Consider the following 18,110-nt stretch of genomic DNA (forward strand, 5'->3'; position numbering starts at 1 on the left):
TTGAGGTGGCAATAGCTAAATTGAGCTTTTGACACGTTGCAATTAATTTGGTTTAGAAGTCAGGGAAGGGTATTTTACATGGAGAGAATAATAGGTACAGAAGTTGGCAGCCTTAGAGAGTACAGTGAATTTATGGAACTGCATGTATGTCCGTATGGTTGGCCATCAGGTCACAAGGGGGAGGAGGCAAAAGATGAGAGGTAGTAGGTAGGGGCTGGGTATTTCTGCTATGAAATTCAAATTGTAACCTGGTCTGTTGGGCAGTTGTGAAAGGATTTTAGTGAAGGAGTGATATGATGAAATTTACACCTTAGAATGAACACTGTAATAGATGTCACACAGTGAATTACATCTGGAGGCCAGAAGGAGTCTGTAATAAGAAATGATGATTTCCTGAGCTATGGTGTTAGCAATGAGATAGAGAGGAATGAGCCAATTCTAGATGTATTAACTAGGAAGAATCAGCATGAGCATGGCTAAGGATAAGTGAGGTGTAACTCCCAAGTGGATGGTGACACCATCCGCTGACAAAGACAATAGAATGGCAGTGTGAGGTAAATGTATTTTTATTTTTAATCTTGTTGAGCTTGAATACCTGTAGGTTTAAATGAAGTGCAGAGTTGGCCCTTTGATTCTAGAGAAAGGTCTAGGCTCAGAGGAATGAGGACACGGCATTTCTTTGAAGCAGTGGACATAGGAATGGATATAGGATGATTGTGGGAAGCACGTAGGGAAGGGACTAGTGTAGAAAAGAACCTTAAAAAGATTCTCAGTAATTAAGGTACAGGCAGCAGAGAAGGAATCCATGGGGAACACAAAGAGTTACTAAGGAGATAAGAAGAATACCAAGAGGGAGTGTTATTGAGCAGACCAAGGGAGAGGAATTTCCTAAAGGAACAGGTGCTCAGGAGTATCATGTGATGCAGAGAGATCAAGTAAGGTTAAGAGCTGGTAATTGACTATTTGTATTGAGCCAGACCTAGATGTCATTGATCTTGGCAAAAATCATTTCATTCGTATGGTTACAGAAGAAGCACCATTGCAGAAAGAAAGACAGGAACACAGATGAAATTAAGGTGTGAAGTATTTGCAAAGGGACTGAGGGTAAAGTACGGGATTTTGATAAGAGACCAGACTTTAATATGCTTATGTTACAAAAGAAACAACTGAGAGAGAGAAAGAAGTCTTGAAGATCCTCATGTTCTAGTTATCTGTGGTTGCATAAAAATTAAAACAAGATTTATTGGCTTGAAACAACCACCATTTTATTGTAACTGTGTTTTTATGGGTTAACAGTTCCAGCAGGGCTCAGCCAAGCAATTCTTCTGCCTACATGACATTAACTGAGGTACTCATAGTGTTCAGCTGGTGGATGTAGTCAGGAGGGTCCAAGACGTTGCCGGCATGGTTGGAAGGCTGAGCTCAGTGGGGGCTGTCAACTGAAGCCTTCCCCGTTGAGTAGTTTTAGGGTCATTGGACTTCTTTCATGGTGGCTCAGGGCTCCTGGAGAGAGTGTTTCAAGAGACAGGAAGGGGGCTCTGCCAGTCTCTTCAGGCCTGTGTCCAGGAATAGGCCCAGTGCCACTTCTACCATATGCTAGTGGTCAGAGTCATCACAGGGTCCACCCGGATCCAAGGGGAGGGACATAGACCTCACCTGTCAGCGGGAGGAATGTCAAATAATTTTAATCCCCCGCAGCTGGTGAGGGGGTGTTGGTGATGAAGTGAGCATCCCTGAGGAGGCAGAAGGCAAGGGAATCCAGAACCAGGTGGAAGAATATCTTCCATGGAAAATGGAGAGGAGGAGTTTAGGCTCAATGTGAATTCACATGAGTTTTTCGATGGGGCCAGATCAGGAAGGAAGTTGAGCAAGTTCTTTGCTGAAAGGTCCCCCTCCATCTGCTGAAGATTAGTGGGAGGATGATGGGGTTTGGGCTTGATGGGATGGGATGGTGGATAGGCTACTCTGGCTCTAAAGGGCTTCATTCCCATGACTGCTGCCTTGGCCAGGTCAAGACTTAGGGCCCGCTGGCCAGTGCTGTCCCATAGATCTCACTCATCTGAAGCAAAATGAGAAAAATACAGTGCACTGAGGATTTTTAAAGCTACATATTATACAATTGATATCCTAAGATTGTATTCTCCTTACTTTATTAGATGTTAAAATAATGTTGATATTAGCAAATGATTATAATGAAATGATATGAGGAAACCTTTATTCCTTGTTTTTTCATTATTTTTCATGTCCAGATCTAATGTTGGGAATCCTTTATTGGTCCCCCAAAGTTATGTCATAGTTTTCTTTTAAAAACTTTAATGGTTGATGAAAATTAAAATCTAAAACTACTCATCTAGTAGACTGAAAAGATGCTTTGGGGTTGTTCACATCTGTGGCATTATTAGAAGGACTAGAAATCTTTGTTTCTCAAGAAGAAGAGCTGTGACAAGGACCTCCCCCTTTCTCTTTAGAGATTTGCCTGGGAGCTACCATGAGGTAAACATCATCCCTGATTAGTTTTTGCCTTTCCCTCTTAACCTTTCTGACGATGCCTGTGAATCTGAAATGGTTGCTTCTAGTCTGTTTCCTTTCCTCCTCCTCCTCTTCCCCTCACCTGCTTTACATATGGCTTTGGGTTTTTGTTTGTTTTAAGCAGTAGGGCAACATGATGTTTGCTAATGTTAAGGAAATGACAGTTCTGGCCAATATTTTTGCACTTGGGAAGTTTTTTTCTCTGACACTTGCATTCTTCTTAGTAGAACATATTAATCAAAATTAGCAAATTGTTACATTTTTGGTGAAATCCCATTCATTATATATTTATAAATGCATAAACATGTTTTCTTGTAAAGTGTGTATTCTACAAATGATGTCATCACATTTTTGTGTACCCATGAGTCTGACATGATGGTTTAATAATTTTGGGGGTGTTCATTCACTTGAAAAGAAGGGAAACGTTGAGCTTTGCCATAGTGTCCCACAAATGAAGACTTTTCCAGGACTAGACAAGTCTTAAAAATTCAAGAAAGGCAGTTCTTGGAGGGTTTCAAGTTATATCTGGCCCAGATACCTTTCCCTGTGAGTCCTCGTTTGCTTGAGACACATTTGTGCAGAGGAGAGCCCCAAGTAGACATCCGTGCCTTGTTTGCAATCTTAGACGGAAAATGTTGTCTTTTACCGTCACAGGTAATGTAAGCTGTAGGCTTTTGTGCATGCTTTTTTATCAGCCTAAAAAAAAGTTCCCTTCTAGTCCTAGTTTAGGATTTTATCATGACTGGGTGTAAAATGTTGTCGGTCTTTTTTTATCTAGTAAGGTGATTATTTCTCCTCTTGTTTGTTAATGTGGTGATTGTGACCAATTTTTTTAAATGCAAACTTCACTTTGTCTTAAGGTATAGATAATTTTTATTTATTGCTGGATTAGATTTGCTAATATTTTGTTAACAATTTTTGCATCTGTGTTTATGAAGAACATTGGTTTGAAGTTTTCTTAAAATGTCTTTTTCTCAGACTAGTCTTATAAAATGAAATGGAAAGTCTTCTGTTTTCTGAAAGAATTTGTGTAGAAATGATATGTTTGATAGGATTCGACAGCGAAGTCACTAGGCTTGGAATTTTCTTCATGGAAAAGTTTTAATTACATATTCAATTTCTGTAATTATTATAGGACTAAATTCCCTATTTTTTCCTTTTGGTTGTTTTTTTCTGTGTCAGTTGGGTTAATTTATGTCTTTCAAGAAATGTGTCCATTTAATCTTAAGTGTCACATTCATTTAACAACATGATCTTATTATCATTTTAACATCTACAGGTCTGTGATGATGGCTGTTTTCATTGCCGGTATTGATAAATTGTGTTTTCTGTCTTGTTTCTTGATCAGTCTAGCAAAAAAAGGTTTGTCCGTTTTATCAGTTTTATTGATTTTTTTTTTCAGTGAAGCAGATTTTGATTCATTGATTTTTCTGTATTAGCTCATTTTTTTATTTCATTGATTTCTGCTCTTTGTCTTTCTATACTTTTTTGTTTTGTTTTGTTTTTTGAGACAGAGTCTTGCTCTGTCACCCAGGCTGGAGCAGAGTGGTATAATCTTGACTCGCTGCAACTTCTGCCTCCTGGGCTCAAGCAATTCTCCTGCCTCAGCCTCCCGAGTAGCTGGAGTTACAGGTGTCCACCACCGCACCTGGCTAATTTTTGTGTTTTTAGAAGAGATGGGGTTTCACCATGTTGGCCAGGCTGGTCTCAAACTCCTGACCTCTTGATCTGCCCACCTCGGCCTCCCAAAGTGCTGGGATTACAGGCATGAGCCATTGTGCCCGGCCTCTGTACTTTGCTTTTAAAAACAAAAAAAGTCTTTGAAAATGTGGCACATATACACCATGCAATACTATATAGCCATAACAAAGAATGAGTTCATGCCCTTTGCAGGGACATAGATGAAACTGGAAACCAGCATTCTCAGCAAACTAACACAGGAACAGAAAACCAAATACTGCGTGGTCTCACTCATAAGTGGGAGTTGAACAGTGAGAACACATGGACACAGGGAGGGGAACATCACACACCAGGGCCTGACCAAGGGGTGAGGGGAAAGGGGAGGGGAGAGCATTAGGACAAATACCTGATGCATGCGGGGCTTAAAGCCTAGACAACGGGTTGATGGATACAGCAAACCACCATGGCACATGTATACATATGTAACAAACCTGCAGGTTCTGCACATGTATCCCAGAACTTAAAGTATTAAAAAAAAAAAAAAAAGTAGGCCAGGCGCAGTGGCTCACACCTGTAATCCCAACACTTTGGGAAGCCGAGGCAGGCAGATCACGAGGTCAGGAGATCGAGACTATCCTGGCTAATACGGTAAAACTCTGTCTCTACTAAAATACAAAAAATTAGCCGGGCGTGGTGGTGGACGCATGTAGTCCCAGGTACTCGGGAGGCTGAGGCAGGAGAATGGCCGAGATAGCGCCACTGCACTCCAGTCTGGGCAAGAGCGAGACTCCGTCTCAAAAAAAAAAAAAAAGTATTTGTAGGTAGAAACTTCTATCACTGATTTTAACCTTTTCTTCTTTTCTAATATAAGTACTTAAAACTAAAACTTCCTTTATGAAAGTTTTTCCTCTAAGCATTGCTTCAGCTGCATCTCATCAACTTTGATATATTTCCACTATCATTCAGTTCAAAATATTTTCTCATATCCTTTGTGATTTTTTTCTTTTCACTAGTAAGTCTTTTCACTGTTTAGAAGTGTATAACTTGAATGTTTGGAGACTTTCTAGGTATTGATTTATAATTTAATTATGTTGTCATCTGAAAACATACTTTGTAAGGTTTCTGTCCTTTGATATTCTCTGAAACTTGTTTTATGGCCCAAAGTGTGTTCTCCCTTGATGAATGTTCCATATGCATTTGAAAACACTGTATTCTTCTGTTTGGGGGGTGTAGTATTCTATAAATATTAATGAGGTAGAATTAGTCAATAGTGTTTTGAGGGTTAAATTGTTCAGTGACAACTTCTTCCCTTTCTTTTTGAGAGTTTTTGCTTCATGTAGTTTGAGATTCTGTTGTTAGATGCCTGTCTTCTTGCTGAATTGACCCACTTATCCTGAGGAAATGATAATGCTGATTTTTCTATGCTAGTACTCCCTGTCTTAAAAAATCCGCTTTGATATTAATACAGCTTTCTTATGATTAGTATTTGCGTGGGTTTTTTTAACCTGTATATGTCTTTATATTTAAAGAGTTTCCCTTATAAATAGCGTGTAGTTGAATTTTGTTGTTATTTTTTACTCATTCTGACAATCTCTGTTATTTGTTTTCATATACTTACTGTTAAGTGCGGTTTTAGGTCCACAATTTTTCTATTTGTGTTCATTAGTCTAATGTATTTTCTTTTTCCTTTTTTTCTCTTTACCTGCCTTCCTTTGGATTTATCAAGTATACTTTAGCATTTCTTTTTATCTCTTTTATTGACTTTTTAGCTAAAACTATTTTTTGTTGATTGATCTAGGGATTATGACATGCGTCTTTAACTGATGATAATCTACCTTGAATTGATATTATGCCCTTAAAATACAACAGCATATTTCTAGTTACCTTCTTTCATTTTTTGTTATTGTTGTCATACATTTTACTTTTACATATGTTATTGTGTTAGTCCATTCTTGTGTTGCTATAAAGAAATACCAGAGACTGAGTAATTTATAAAGAAAAGAGGTTTAATTGGCTCATGATTCTGTAGGCTGTACAGGAAGCATAGCAGCTTCTGTTTCTGGTGAGGCCTCAGGAAGTTCACAATCACGACAGGAGGCAAAGTGGAGCCAGTGTGTCACATAGCAAGAGGAGGAGCAAGAGAGAGAGAAAGGAGAGGCCCCAGACTCTTTTAAACCACCAGATCTTGCATGAACTGAGTGAGAACTCATCACCAAGGGGATGGCACTAAGCTAAACCCTAGAGCGCCCCCATGATTTAACACCTCCCACCAGGTTCCACCTCCAACACTGGGCATCACATTTCATAAGATTTGGAGGGGACAAAACATCCAAGCCACATCAGTTATCAACCCGGCATTGTGATTAGTTTTGCCTAAACGGTAAGCTGTTGTCCAGTTATCTAATACTGTACAACAAAGTACTCTAAAACTTGGCAGTGGAAATCAACAAACTGTGTATCATATCTCATGATTTTGTGAGTCACCACCAGTTTGGGCAGAGCTTGGCTCTGTTATTCTTCTCTGTGTGGTGTTAACCATGGCACTCCATGTGTTCAGCCAGCAATTGGCCTGTGTGGAGATTCCAGCACAGCCTCATCCACACATATGGTCTTCTGGTGGGTGTGGCTGCAGGTTGTGCTCAAATGGGCTGTTCTTGCCTGTGGTCTCATCACTTCTCCGCATGGTATCTCCAGCAAGCTAGAAGGACCTCTTACATGAAGGCTTAGGATTCCATGAGACCAGTATGAAAGCTACATCTTCTGAAATACTGGTCCCAGAGCTCTCATAGAGTCACTCTCCAGATATCTTTTGGTTAAAGTAGGCACAGGTCAGTGAAGATTCAAGAGGAGAGGAAATGGACCCTGACTCTTCGTTGGAGAAATAAGTAATTTTCAGTGACTTTAATCTTAACTCTTAACTTTTTAAGCCAAATATCAGATTCTTGTTTGCAGTAGAACAGGCTCTTCACTGTATACAAGGTTTTGTCTGAGTTGCCAAAATTCTCTCCCCATGAATTTCCCTGTATTACCATCTTTTGCTCCTGCATTTCTGCACTCAATCTTGGCTGCCACCATCAAAGGGACATAAAGTACAAGGACACTTTTTTCTTGCCTCTGTAGCAGAAATCTTAGCAGTATACAGCTGCTCTGGGCCTGTCAAATAAACATACTATTGGTTTTTAAAACATTAATAAGTTAGAAAACTACCCTTTAATGTATGCTACCATATTTATCATGTCTTAGACTCTTCACTTGTTTGTGCAAATCATATTTCCATCAGATATTATTTCCCTTTATCTTCATGTAAGATAAAGACATTTTCAGATAAAAGACAACTTGTATATTTTGACACCAGTGGACCTGCAGGGTAAGAAAGCTGAGGGAAATTCTTCAGGCTGAAGGGAAATAATACCAAATGGAAACTAGAATCACTGGAAGGACTACATAGCACCATAAATGATAAATGTCTAAGCAAAAACAAACATTTTTCATTTTAAACTATTTAGAATACTTAAAACTGTTATAAGCAAAAATTATAGCAATGTATTATGGGGTTTATAACATATGTAGCTATAGTACATTTGACTATTACATGAAGAATGAGTGGGATAAATGCACTTGCATAACTTCTGCAGTTATACATTTTATGTGATGTCATAAAGTATTAATTCTAGACTATGAAAACTTCAGATATATATTGTAATCCCTAGAGCAACCCTAAAGAGATAGGCAAAATGCATTGCTGTGAAGCCAAAAGGTAAATTAAAATTGGAATTTTAAAAATATTTTAAAAAGAAGGAAGGAAAGGAGGAACAGAAGAATAAAAAAGCAAAAGAGACTACAGGGGGAAAAAAGGTATGGTAGACCTTTATCCAGCTATATCCAACTTATAGGCAGAAGTTTTCAGAATAGATAAAAACAAACAAAACCCAATACCTAGCTATCCACTGTCTGTAACAGAGAAGCTTTAAATATAAAAAAATAAATTAATAGAAATATATCCATTGTGGAAACAGGAAGTATAAGAAAATCAAATAGGCTGTTTTAATACTAAATAAAGTAGACTTGAAGACAAACAGTATTACCTGAGGTAAAGAGGGGCAATTTATAATGATAGAAGCGTCAACTTCTCAGAATGATATTAAAATCACAAATAGCATGTGATAAGAACTTCAAAATACTTGGATCAGAAATTTACAGAATTAAATGGGCAAATAGATAATTTAAAAATGATTGCTGAAGATTTAACACTCCTCTCTCAGCAATTTATGCAACTAGACACCAAAAAATCAGTAAGCTCTAGAAGATGTGAACACTGCTCACCACCTCGATCTCATGAATATTTATAGAGCAACACTCCCAACAGCTGCAGCAGACAACTCCTTCTCAGTGGCACATGGTACAGTCACTTAGACTGACTGTATACCGGGGGTAATGTAAGAAGCCTCAATACATTCAAAAGAGTTGAATTAAAAAGATGTGTTCCCTGACCAGAAGGAAATTAAATTAGAAATCGGTAAGAATAAGATTTAAAGGGGAATCTTGAATGGAAATTAAAAAAAAAAAAAAAAACTTCTAAGTAATCCATGGGTAAAACAAAACAAAAAAAAATCACAAGAAAAATTAGAAAATATTTCAAAGTGAATCTATTGAGAACAGAATATATCAGCAAACCACCATGGCACACTTTTAGCTATGTAACAAACCTGCATGTATTCACATGTATCATGGAACTTCCAATTTAAAAAAAGAGAATGCAATATATCAAAGTTTTTAAATAAACTACAACAAAGTTTAGGGAAAACACTGTGACTTTAAATGCTTATATTAGATAAGGCAAAAGGCCTAAAAATCAGTAATATAAGGTTCCATCTTAGGAAGCAAGCCAAAGTAAAACAAAGTAAACCCAAATAAGTGAGACAGTGAAGGGGGAGAGGAGGCTGGGAGAGAGACAGACACAATATATCACAATCTTGAATGAAAGAGGGATGATCATGATAGCTACTCTAAATATTTAAATACAAAAGAGTATACTTTGAACAATTTTAGGCCAGTAAATTCAACAACTTAGATATACTGGATAAATTCTTGAAAATCACAATTTATCAAAACTGATACCAGATGAAGCAGAAAGCCGAAACACTCTATATTTAACAAAATTGAACTTGCTATCAAAACCTTACGAAAGAGAAAACACTCCAGTGGTTTTACCAATGAATTTCAGCAAGCATTTAAAGAAGTAATACCAATCTTAAACATGTTCTTACAGAAATGGGAGGAGGGAATACTTCCTAACCCCTTTCATGGGAACAACATAACCCTAAGCCTGACAAAGACATTATTTATAAAGAAAATTACAGAACAGTATCCCTCATGAACTCAAATACAAAAACACTTAACGTAATTTTAGCAAATTGAATCAAGAAATATATAAAGATATAATATGACCACATCAGGTTTATCCTAGAAAAGCAAGACTGGTGTGACATTCAGAAGTCAACCAATGGGGCTGGGCATGGTGGCTCATACCTGTAATTCCAGCATTTTGGGAGGCCAAGGCAGGTGGATCACTTGAGGCCAGGAGTTCAAGACCAGCCAGGCCAACATGGCAAAACCTCGTCTCTACTAAAAAATAAAAAAAATTAGCCAGGTTTGGTGGCACACACTGTAATCTCAGTTACTCTTGAGGCTGAGGCATGAGAATCACTTGAACCCAGTAGGCAGAGCTTGTGGTGAGCTGAGATGGTGCCACTGCACTCCAGCCTGGGTGACAGAGTGAGAGTCTGTCTCAGAAACAAAACATAAAAAATCAACCAATGAAATTCACCACATTAACAGAATAAAGGAGAAAAACCATGTGATTAACAAATTCTGAAAAAATATTTGACAACGTTCAATATACCATTATCATTTTAAAAAACCTTTCAGCAAATAGATGTGGAAGACAACTTCCTCAATTTGTTAAAAGGCATCTATAAAAAACTTATAACTAACATTCTACTTAGTGATAACATGTTGACTGTTCCTTAAAAAGATCAGGAACAAACTAAGGGTGCCTGTTCTTACCATTTCTGTTCCTCATCAAATAAATAATCCTAGCCATTGCAATTAGGCTAGATAAAGAAATAGACATACACATTAGAAAGGAAGAAGGAAAACCGGCTTACTATATGTAGATGGCATGATTTGGTATAAAGTCAAAGTCCTAAATCATTTACAAAACAGTTACTAGAACCAAAGAATGACTATGACAGGGTTGCAGAAGATAAGGTACAAAAACCAATGGTATTTTATATATTAACAGCAAATAATTATAAAATGAAAATATAAATATGACATTTAAAGTAGAATAAAATAGCTTCAGGATATTTAGGGAAAAATACGCAAAAAAAAAAAAAACCCAAATGATCTGTACATTGATCATTCAAAATGTTACTATGAAAAGTTAAATAAAAACTAACTCGTGCATTATACCATAATGATGAAAGACTCACCATTGTTAAGATGTCAGTTCTCACCAAATTGAAACATTATTTGAATCCAAATCATAATCCCAGAAAGTTTTTTTCCATAAAAGTTGATAAGAAGATTTTACAATGTATGAAAAGGACTTAGAATATCCAAAGCAATTTTGCAAAATTACAATAAAGTAGAATAACTTAAACTATCTTGACTTCAAGACTTACCATAAAGCTACAATCACCAGTAGGTAACTGGCATAAAAGTTAACAGATAGATCAATGGAACACAATAGCCCAGCACTGGATCCATATATTTATAGTCATTTGATTTTCAACAAAAGCACCGAAGCAAATATTTTTAATAAATGATGCTGGAACAACTAGATATCCATCTGGAAAGAGAATCAACCTTGACCCCTTACCTCACACCATATAATAAATTAATTCAAGATGGAGCATAGTCAGAGCTGTACTATAAAGCTAAAATTATAGAACTTCTAGGATGACACTATTCAGTAGAATCTTCTGCTGTGTTAAAAATTATATCTTCATCATCTAATACAGTAGCCACTAGCAACATGTGGTTATTGAGTATTCAAAATGTGACTATTGCAACTTAGGAAAAGAATTTTTAATATATATAATATTAATTTATATTTATTATATTTAAATAGTCTCACATCTATTGACTACTGTATTGGACATTACAATTCTACAAGAAAATAGGAGAATGTCTTCATGAGCTGAGAGTACACAGATATTCTTTAGACAGGACATAGAAAGCAATAACCATGACAGAGAGAGAGTAAATAAATTGGATTTATCAAAATTTAAAACTTTTGCTATCAAAAAGTTTTAAGAAAATAAATATGAAAGCCACAGACTGGGAGAAAATATTTGCCAAACAGATATCTGACAAATCCTGGTATCCAAGATATTCCAAAGAACTAATAAAACTAAACAATAAAAAGACCTGCAATTCAATTAAAATGTAGGTTAAATGTCTGCACAGACACTTCACAAAGGAAGCTATACAAGTGCCCAAAAGGCACAGGAAAAAGTCCTCAACATCATTAGCTGTCAGGAAAATGCAGATTAAAGCATAATGGATAGGCCAAAATGCTAACATGAAAACTGACAATATTAAATACCATCAAAGATTTGGAACAAGAGGTCTGATACACTGATGGTGGAAGTGTAAAATGGTACTACTTTGGTGTGGTAGAAGTTCTGCCAGTTTTTATAAACTTATAAAATGGCCCATCATTTCTATTCCTACATATTACCCAAGAGAAATAAAACCATGCATTCACAAAAAGACATCTAGAATGTTCTAGCAGCTTTATTTATAATAACCCAAAACTGGTAACAGCTCAAGTATTCATCAATAAGATAATGAATAAGTGAGCTGTGACATATTTACATATTATGGAATACTGTTGCTCAGTGAAAAGGAACAAACTGCTGATACAGTTAGCCCCATAGATAAATTCCAGAAACATTAAACCTGAGTGAAAGAAGCTTTACAAAGAATACATCCTGTAAGATTTTATTTATATGCTATTTGAAGACAGACAAAAGTAATGTGGTATGGAAAAAAATATCAGAATTTTAGTTGCTTTATGGGGTTAGGGGATGGTATTGACTGGGTAGAAACATAAAGGACTTCCTGGGGTTGTGATAATGGATTTTCATGTGTGATTAGGATTTTCATTACATATGTATTTCAAATACATACAATTGTTATGTATTTGTCCAAACTCATAGAATGGGACTCATTGTGCATTTTCGTTTTATGTAGCGTTTACCTGAAAATAAAGTAATTTGAGCTCTAGCTACTGATACATTTAGGAATGTAATATGCTTATGTCTACAATTTACCTTGCTTTAACATATGTAAATATGTTGATGTATGAACAGTGGGATGACACATACATAATAAAACAGATACTGGTTGACCATCTCTAATCTGAAAATCTGAAATCTGAAATGCTCCAAAATCAAACTTTTGCAGCACTGACATGAGATAGTGACACCTTTTCTTTCTGATGGTTCAGTGTGTACAAAATTTGTTTCAGGTACAAATATTGTATAAAGTTACCTTCAGGTTATATATATATTATAAAACATAAATCAGTTTTGTCTTAAACTTTGGGTCCCATCCCCAAGCTATCTTATTATATATATGCAAATATTCCAAAATCCAAAAAAAGTCTGAAATCTTAAACACTTCCCCAGGCATTATGTGGAGGGATACTCAACCTGTACAGTAAATGTTAACTGTAGACTCTTAAGTGGTGAGTGTATAGGTGTTCACTGTATAATTCTTTCAATTTTTCTCTATGTTTGAACATTTTTCTAATGTTAGAAATATTTTAATAGCATTTTCATAGTTTCAATTATGAATGTGACATATGCCTGGCAAAAATATTTGGAAAATATAGAAAATAAAGGGAATAAAAAGGATCCATCGTCCAGCCATCCAGAAATAACTGTACTGGATGTTTTTGCCTTCAGTCTTTTCTCCTAGGCTTCATTTTTACTTTGTTTAGTGGCTAGGATTATATTTTATATGCTGTTTTGTGTCTTACTTTTCCCCAATAAGCTTTATAATATATCACTTCCACTGCCAGGTGACATTCTACTGAACTAATGTACTGTAGCTTACTTAAGGCATCCTCCTATGTTATGTATTGTTTTCCATATTTTTCTAATATATTGCTCTGATGGGTTTCTGTATATACACACTGTGCTCTGTGTTTTAGATTCACTCCTTAGGATGGATCCTTGTAAGTGGAAGTATCATGTCAAAGGGTGTGAGAAGTTTCAAAGCCCTTCAGACACATTGTCAAATTGTTGACTCTTCTAGCCTCCCCTTCCCCGAATAGTCCCTAAGACGCCTGCGCAGACACCCCAGAGTTCCTCAGAGCTCAGTGAGAACGCCATTTGAGTTACTCATTGGCCATATGTCAAACTAGGTTTTTAAATTTAATTTCTCTGCCATTCTGGTGTTTACAGAGGTTTAGTAACTTGCCTAAGGTTCCAGTTAGTAATAGCAGAACCACCATTCAACCCTGTAGATGTCAAGGTAGTATTCAGCACAAAACAGGGGCTTAAAAATGTTTATTAAATGAACACATGGATAAATGAAACCACCAAGGGCTTAAGTCAGTTAGATCTACATTTCCCATCCCCCTTCAGAGCTGCGAAAGACAGGTTAGTTTCTTTCTGATACCTGCATCTTGGTCTACTCATTCTGTCTGTACCTACCTCATGTAAAGGAAGCAGCCTTCTGATTTTCTTATTGCTCAGGCCACGAAGTCATGTGATACAAGATGCTAGCTGATCTGCTGTTGGAAACGTGGTCTAGGTCCCAGTGACATGAAGGTCCTGACTGCTCTTTGCCTTCTAGGCTTCTAGTGTGAATCGCAAAGGATTTTTATATCATGTACAGTTCTCTGCTGGGAGGGCAGAGTGGTCCGCACGTTTCCGTAGGCAGCAGGGGGTGGGAAGGGTGCCCTCCTCAGTGACTGGGCATCCAGCGCTCTGTGGCAGGCCTGAGGTGAGAGAACTGGGGCTGCCGTCAGCACACACAGTGCACTTGGGCAGTGGTTCTTTGTGCAGTGGTATGTGTGGGTACCCCAGGAGGCTGGGATTTCAGGGGCTGTGAGGGCTGCTGGCTTGTAGGGACACCGCCTTTCTCTGAAATGGAGACTGCGTAGGGAGGGGTGGTTCTTTTACAAACATACCCAGGAGGAAGGGTGGTTTGTCTTTGGGTACAAGGAAGAAAATGAGACTAATTATTCTTTATGTATTGCAATTCTGTGTCCAGAGAAAGAATCAAATACTGCTGCGAGCAGCTGCGTACTCTCTTGCCGTATGTAAAGGGGAGAAAGAATGACGCGGCTTCAGTTCTTGAGGCAACAGTTGATTATGTGAAATATATCCGGGAGAAAATCTCTCCAGCCATTATGGCCCAGGTATTTGACTCCCAGAGCTTTGAATTTTATCCTTATAGACAACGCTTTAATACTACAATTTTACTTCTTTGAATTTTTTATCATTGGAAAGTATGTGTCTTTGTTTGTATGTAGAAATGTCAGTATCTACCTAAATATATTTCTGTATTTTTTAGATTACAGAAGCACTTCAGAGCAACAGGAGGTTTTGTAAGAAACAACAAACACCCATCCAGCTCTCTGTCCCAGGCACTGTCATGGCACAGCGGTATGATAAGGGCTCTTGCGAATCTGAAGTCTGCTAGCTATTTTCCTCCCATGTGGATGCTAAACACGTAGACAAAAACTGATCCCATCCACAGTGAAAGCGCAGGGGCATATTAAGGGTCAGTGAACTTCTCTAATTGCCAATGTGTGTCATTTCGTTGCAGTGATAAACACAGGTAATATTCTCAGGTCCATGGTTTTTTCATCATGTGACTCACCCTTGCTTCTCCTTTTGTTATTTCTGAGATTCTTAAAATTGGGGCTTTCTCCCTTGTGAGTGTAGGGATGGTGGCGGTCCAGCAGGGACGCGATGGCTTCTGGTGTTCCTCCATCCCGGAGAGGTCTCGGGCCCTGGAGCTGTCCAGCCCTGGTTCAACTAGTGGTGCTTAAAGCAGGTCACTAGTGCCAAATGTGACTTCCCAAATGATTAGTTCCTTCCGTAGGTTGATGAGAATATGTAAACAGAGAGAAAGTGTGAAGAAAAACACATCATTCCTGCACATCCTCAGAAATCATCGTGGGTCTTGTGTCTGTGTTTATGTAAATAATCCACAGTGGAGGCTTTATCAGTGTTTTTAGAACTTGAATGATAAAAGGGCAGTTGAACTCAGCAATGTTCACATCGTTTTCCTTGAAAAATATGCAAAGAATTTTTTCTGTCCTTTCAAGGGAAGATAGTGTGACGAGCACTTACTCCCCTGAGAGAGGGCTCCAGTTCCTGACTAACACGTGCTGGAATGGGTGCTCCGCTCCAGACGCAGAGGGCTCCTTGGATGAAGCTGTGAGAGGTGAGCTTCACCTAACATCTGTGCCACTTACAGGGGGACCTGCACTGCCCTGCAAACCCCCAGGCTCCTGCGCATTCACCACCATAACCAGGGAATCCAGGAGAGCTGACGAGGCCTTCAGGTGTTGTCAGCCTCAGGTACACAAGGTGGCTACAGGTATTTAAACAGTGTTATGTCAGAAACTGGGCTCAAAATTGACTGTAATTACCAGAAAGCTCATTTTGTTGATAGATGATAAGCACACTGGTGACTTTGTTTATAATATAAATAGAATCTCAGGGGAGGTGAAGTGTTCATATTATTATTTCAGGACTGACTGTGTCCTGAGCATTTAACATATTTATTTGCTTCCTTCATGCCTTTGCTTGCATGTCACCTCTCAAAGAGATCTTCTCAGCCACCCGGATAAAACTGCACATTCCTCCCTACCATAAACATGACGCAAGGCACTCCTCATCCACTTTCTCTGCTGTATTTGTCTTGATAGCACTCACTGCCTCCTGCTGTTCTTTACTCCTGTGTTTTGTTTGTTGCCTATCTTCTTCCATTAGAACGTCACCTCCATGAAGGCAGGGAATTTTCTGGCCAGTTTGATACATTACTGTATTTCTAGTACCTAGAACGATGACCAACACACAGGAGGGGCTCAAGAAATCTCCTTATATGAATATTCATTGTGGAACAAATGCTTTCCCACTGGGAGTCATTTTTGTTATATGTGCTATATAAGGCTAGTCATGCCCGTGTACTTGAAATAACAAGGTGGAAAAAGATAGAGGAAAAGAACACAGCTAGCAGTTTATGACGTTCAGTATTCCTGAAGGTGAAGTTACTCTCCATCTAGAAACCAGGAAGGTACGGACCTCTTGACCTAAATGTTAGATGCTAGATGACAGGACTGCCTGTCTCCTCAGCCTCTCAGTCCTAGATGACACTTCTGACTTCCTCCAACAGGCTCTGCTCTCACCAATGTACCAGGAATGTCCTTCCTCCCTCACCTGCCCTGGGCAGCACCAAGTCCATCCCTAGTTCTCAGCTTAAATGTCCCTGCCTCAAAGATGGGGACACAGAGATGAATGAAAGGCAGTTGTTTTTATGAAGCTCACAACTTAGTGGTGGAAAGGGTCACAAAAGAAAATATGGCCCAGACAGTCTTGTAAGTGCTGTAGTAGAGGCACCGTGCGTAGATGGGGATGTGGACGGGGATGTGGCGGAAGCCATGGGAACAAATGAAGGGTACTCAGGATGGTGTCTAAAGTCAAAAGAGAAGGGGCCCCCAAATAGAACCCAGCCCTGATTCTTCATATCACCAAAGAAGCTTCAGGGTGTTATTTTAGTCAATTTAGACTTTTCTCCTGACTTAGAGAAGAGAAGAGAGGATAAGAGGGAAAAAAAAAAAAGTTGCCATAAGCCATGGTTAATCTACTTAAAGTAGCGGTGGCTGAATGTGATATGGAATGATTACATCAGCCTAGATTAAATCAGATAGAGGTCAGGCCACAGGCATATGCCTGTCAATGTTATTTTTTTGTACATACAATATACTATTTATGTCCTGCAGACACTCTGAAACATTTTGTGGCAGCGAGTTCAGGCCTTTCTGTGCCCCAGCATTTCCAGGCACTACCTCCCCTAAGGAGACTGATCTTGGGAAGCCAGAGATATGCTAGGACCATAGATCTGTGGCATGTTCAAACCCTAGGAGGCCTTGAAGGTTAAGGAGTCAAAACTCCCATTTTTATTTGATGTAAATACATTTTTGCGTTTGAAAACCAGTGCCGATCCTTTACTAACCTGGCTAAGATAATCACTGTGTTCATTTTTTGACGTATTTCCTTCAAGTCTTCTTCCAGGTATATTTTTCTATGGTAGTAATCATTGGACATCCATTTTGTTTCCTGAATTTTTTTACTTAACTTTGTGTCATACATACGTATATTTGTTGTTATGCATCACTCATCACCATTTTAATGGTTTTAATTATTTATCAAGTGATTTATAGAGTAATTTTCTTAGCCATTTTCCAATCGCTACATTTAGCATTTGCAGTTTGAGGGGAGAGTGATTTTTTATGTCATGTGATAGGAAATATTTTCCCATATATGAGGGTTTCTGTATTTTGGACTTTTCCTTGAACTGGATTCCTAGAAGAGTATAATGGGTTCCTGGAAGAGTGTAATGGGTGAGTTAGAGGACAGAGAACGTGAATGTATGTATAGCTCTTAATGCATGTTGCCAAGTTGTTTTGGAAAGAGGATCGGAGAAGTTCAATCAGTTAAGTCTTCCAAATTTCACTTTCACCACCCGCATCAGGAAATTGAAGGCTAGAGAAGTTAAATGACCACCCGAAGTCTCAAGGTTTCTGTGCTGAGCCCGATCTGTAATACATACATGTTTTAACCTTATCAGCTTGCCTTTTTCTGTCC

General features: G+C 38.2%; 1 protein-coding gene across 2 annotated transcripts in view; it reads left to right on the forward strand.

Annotated features, from left to right (window-relative positions):
* Positions 1-18,110, forward strand: part of SOHLH2 (spermatogenesis and oogenesis specific basic helix-loop-helix 2) — a 47,566-nt gene that overhangs the window by 26,241 nt on the left and 3,215 nt on the right. Inside the window, exons 7-9 of one of the 2 annotated variants that reach the window (XM_011993006.1) lie at positions 14,503-14,650; positions 14,806-14,897; positions 15,566-15,684. In XM_011993006.1, the coding sequence (XP_011848396.1) occupies positions 14,503-14,650; positions 14,806-14,897; positions 15,566-15,684 (359 nt within the window). Of the gene's footprint in view, positions 1-6,238; positions 7,436-14,502; positions 14,651-14,805; positions 14,898-15,565; positions 15,685-18,110 lie in introns of those variants that run through there. The other variant, XM_011993007.1, reaches the window with a different exon arrangement.

The sequence above is a fragment of the Mandrillus leucophaeus genome, unplaced genomic scaffold (assembly GCF_000951045.1).
Source record: "Mandrillus leucophaeus isolate KB7577 unplaced genomic scaffold, Mleu.le_1.0 Scaffold421, whole genome shotgun sequence".
Taxonomy (NCBI): Eukaryota; Metazoa; Chordata; class Mammalia; order Primates; family Cercopithecidae; genus Mandrillus; species Mandrillus leucophaeus.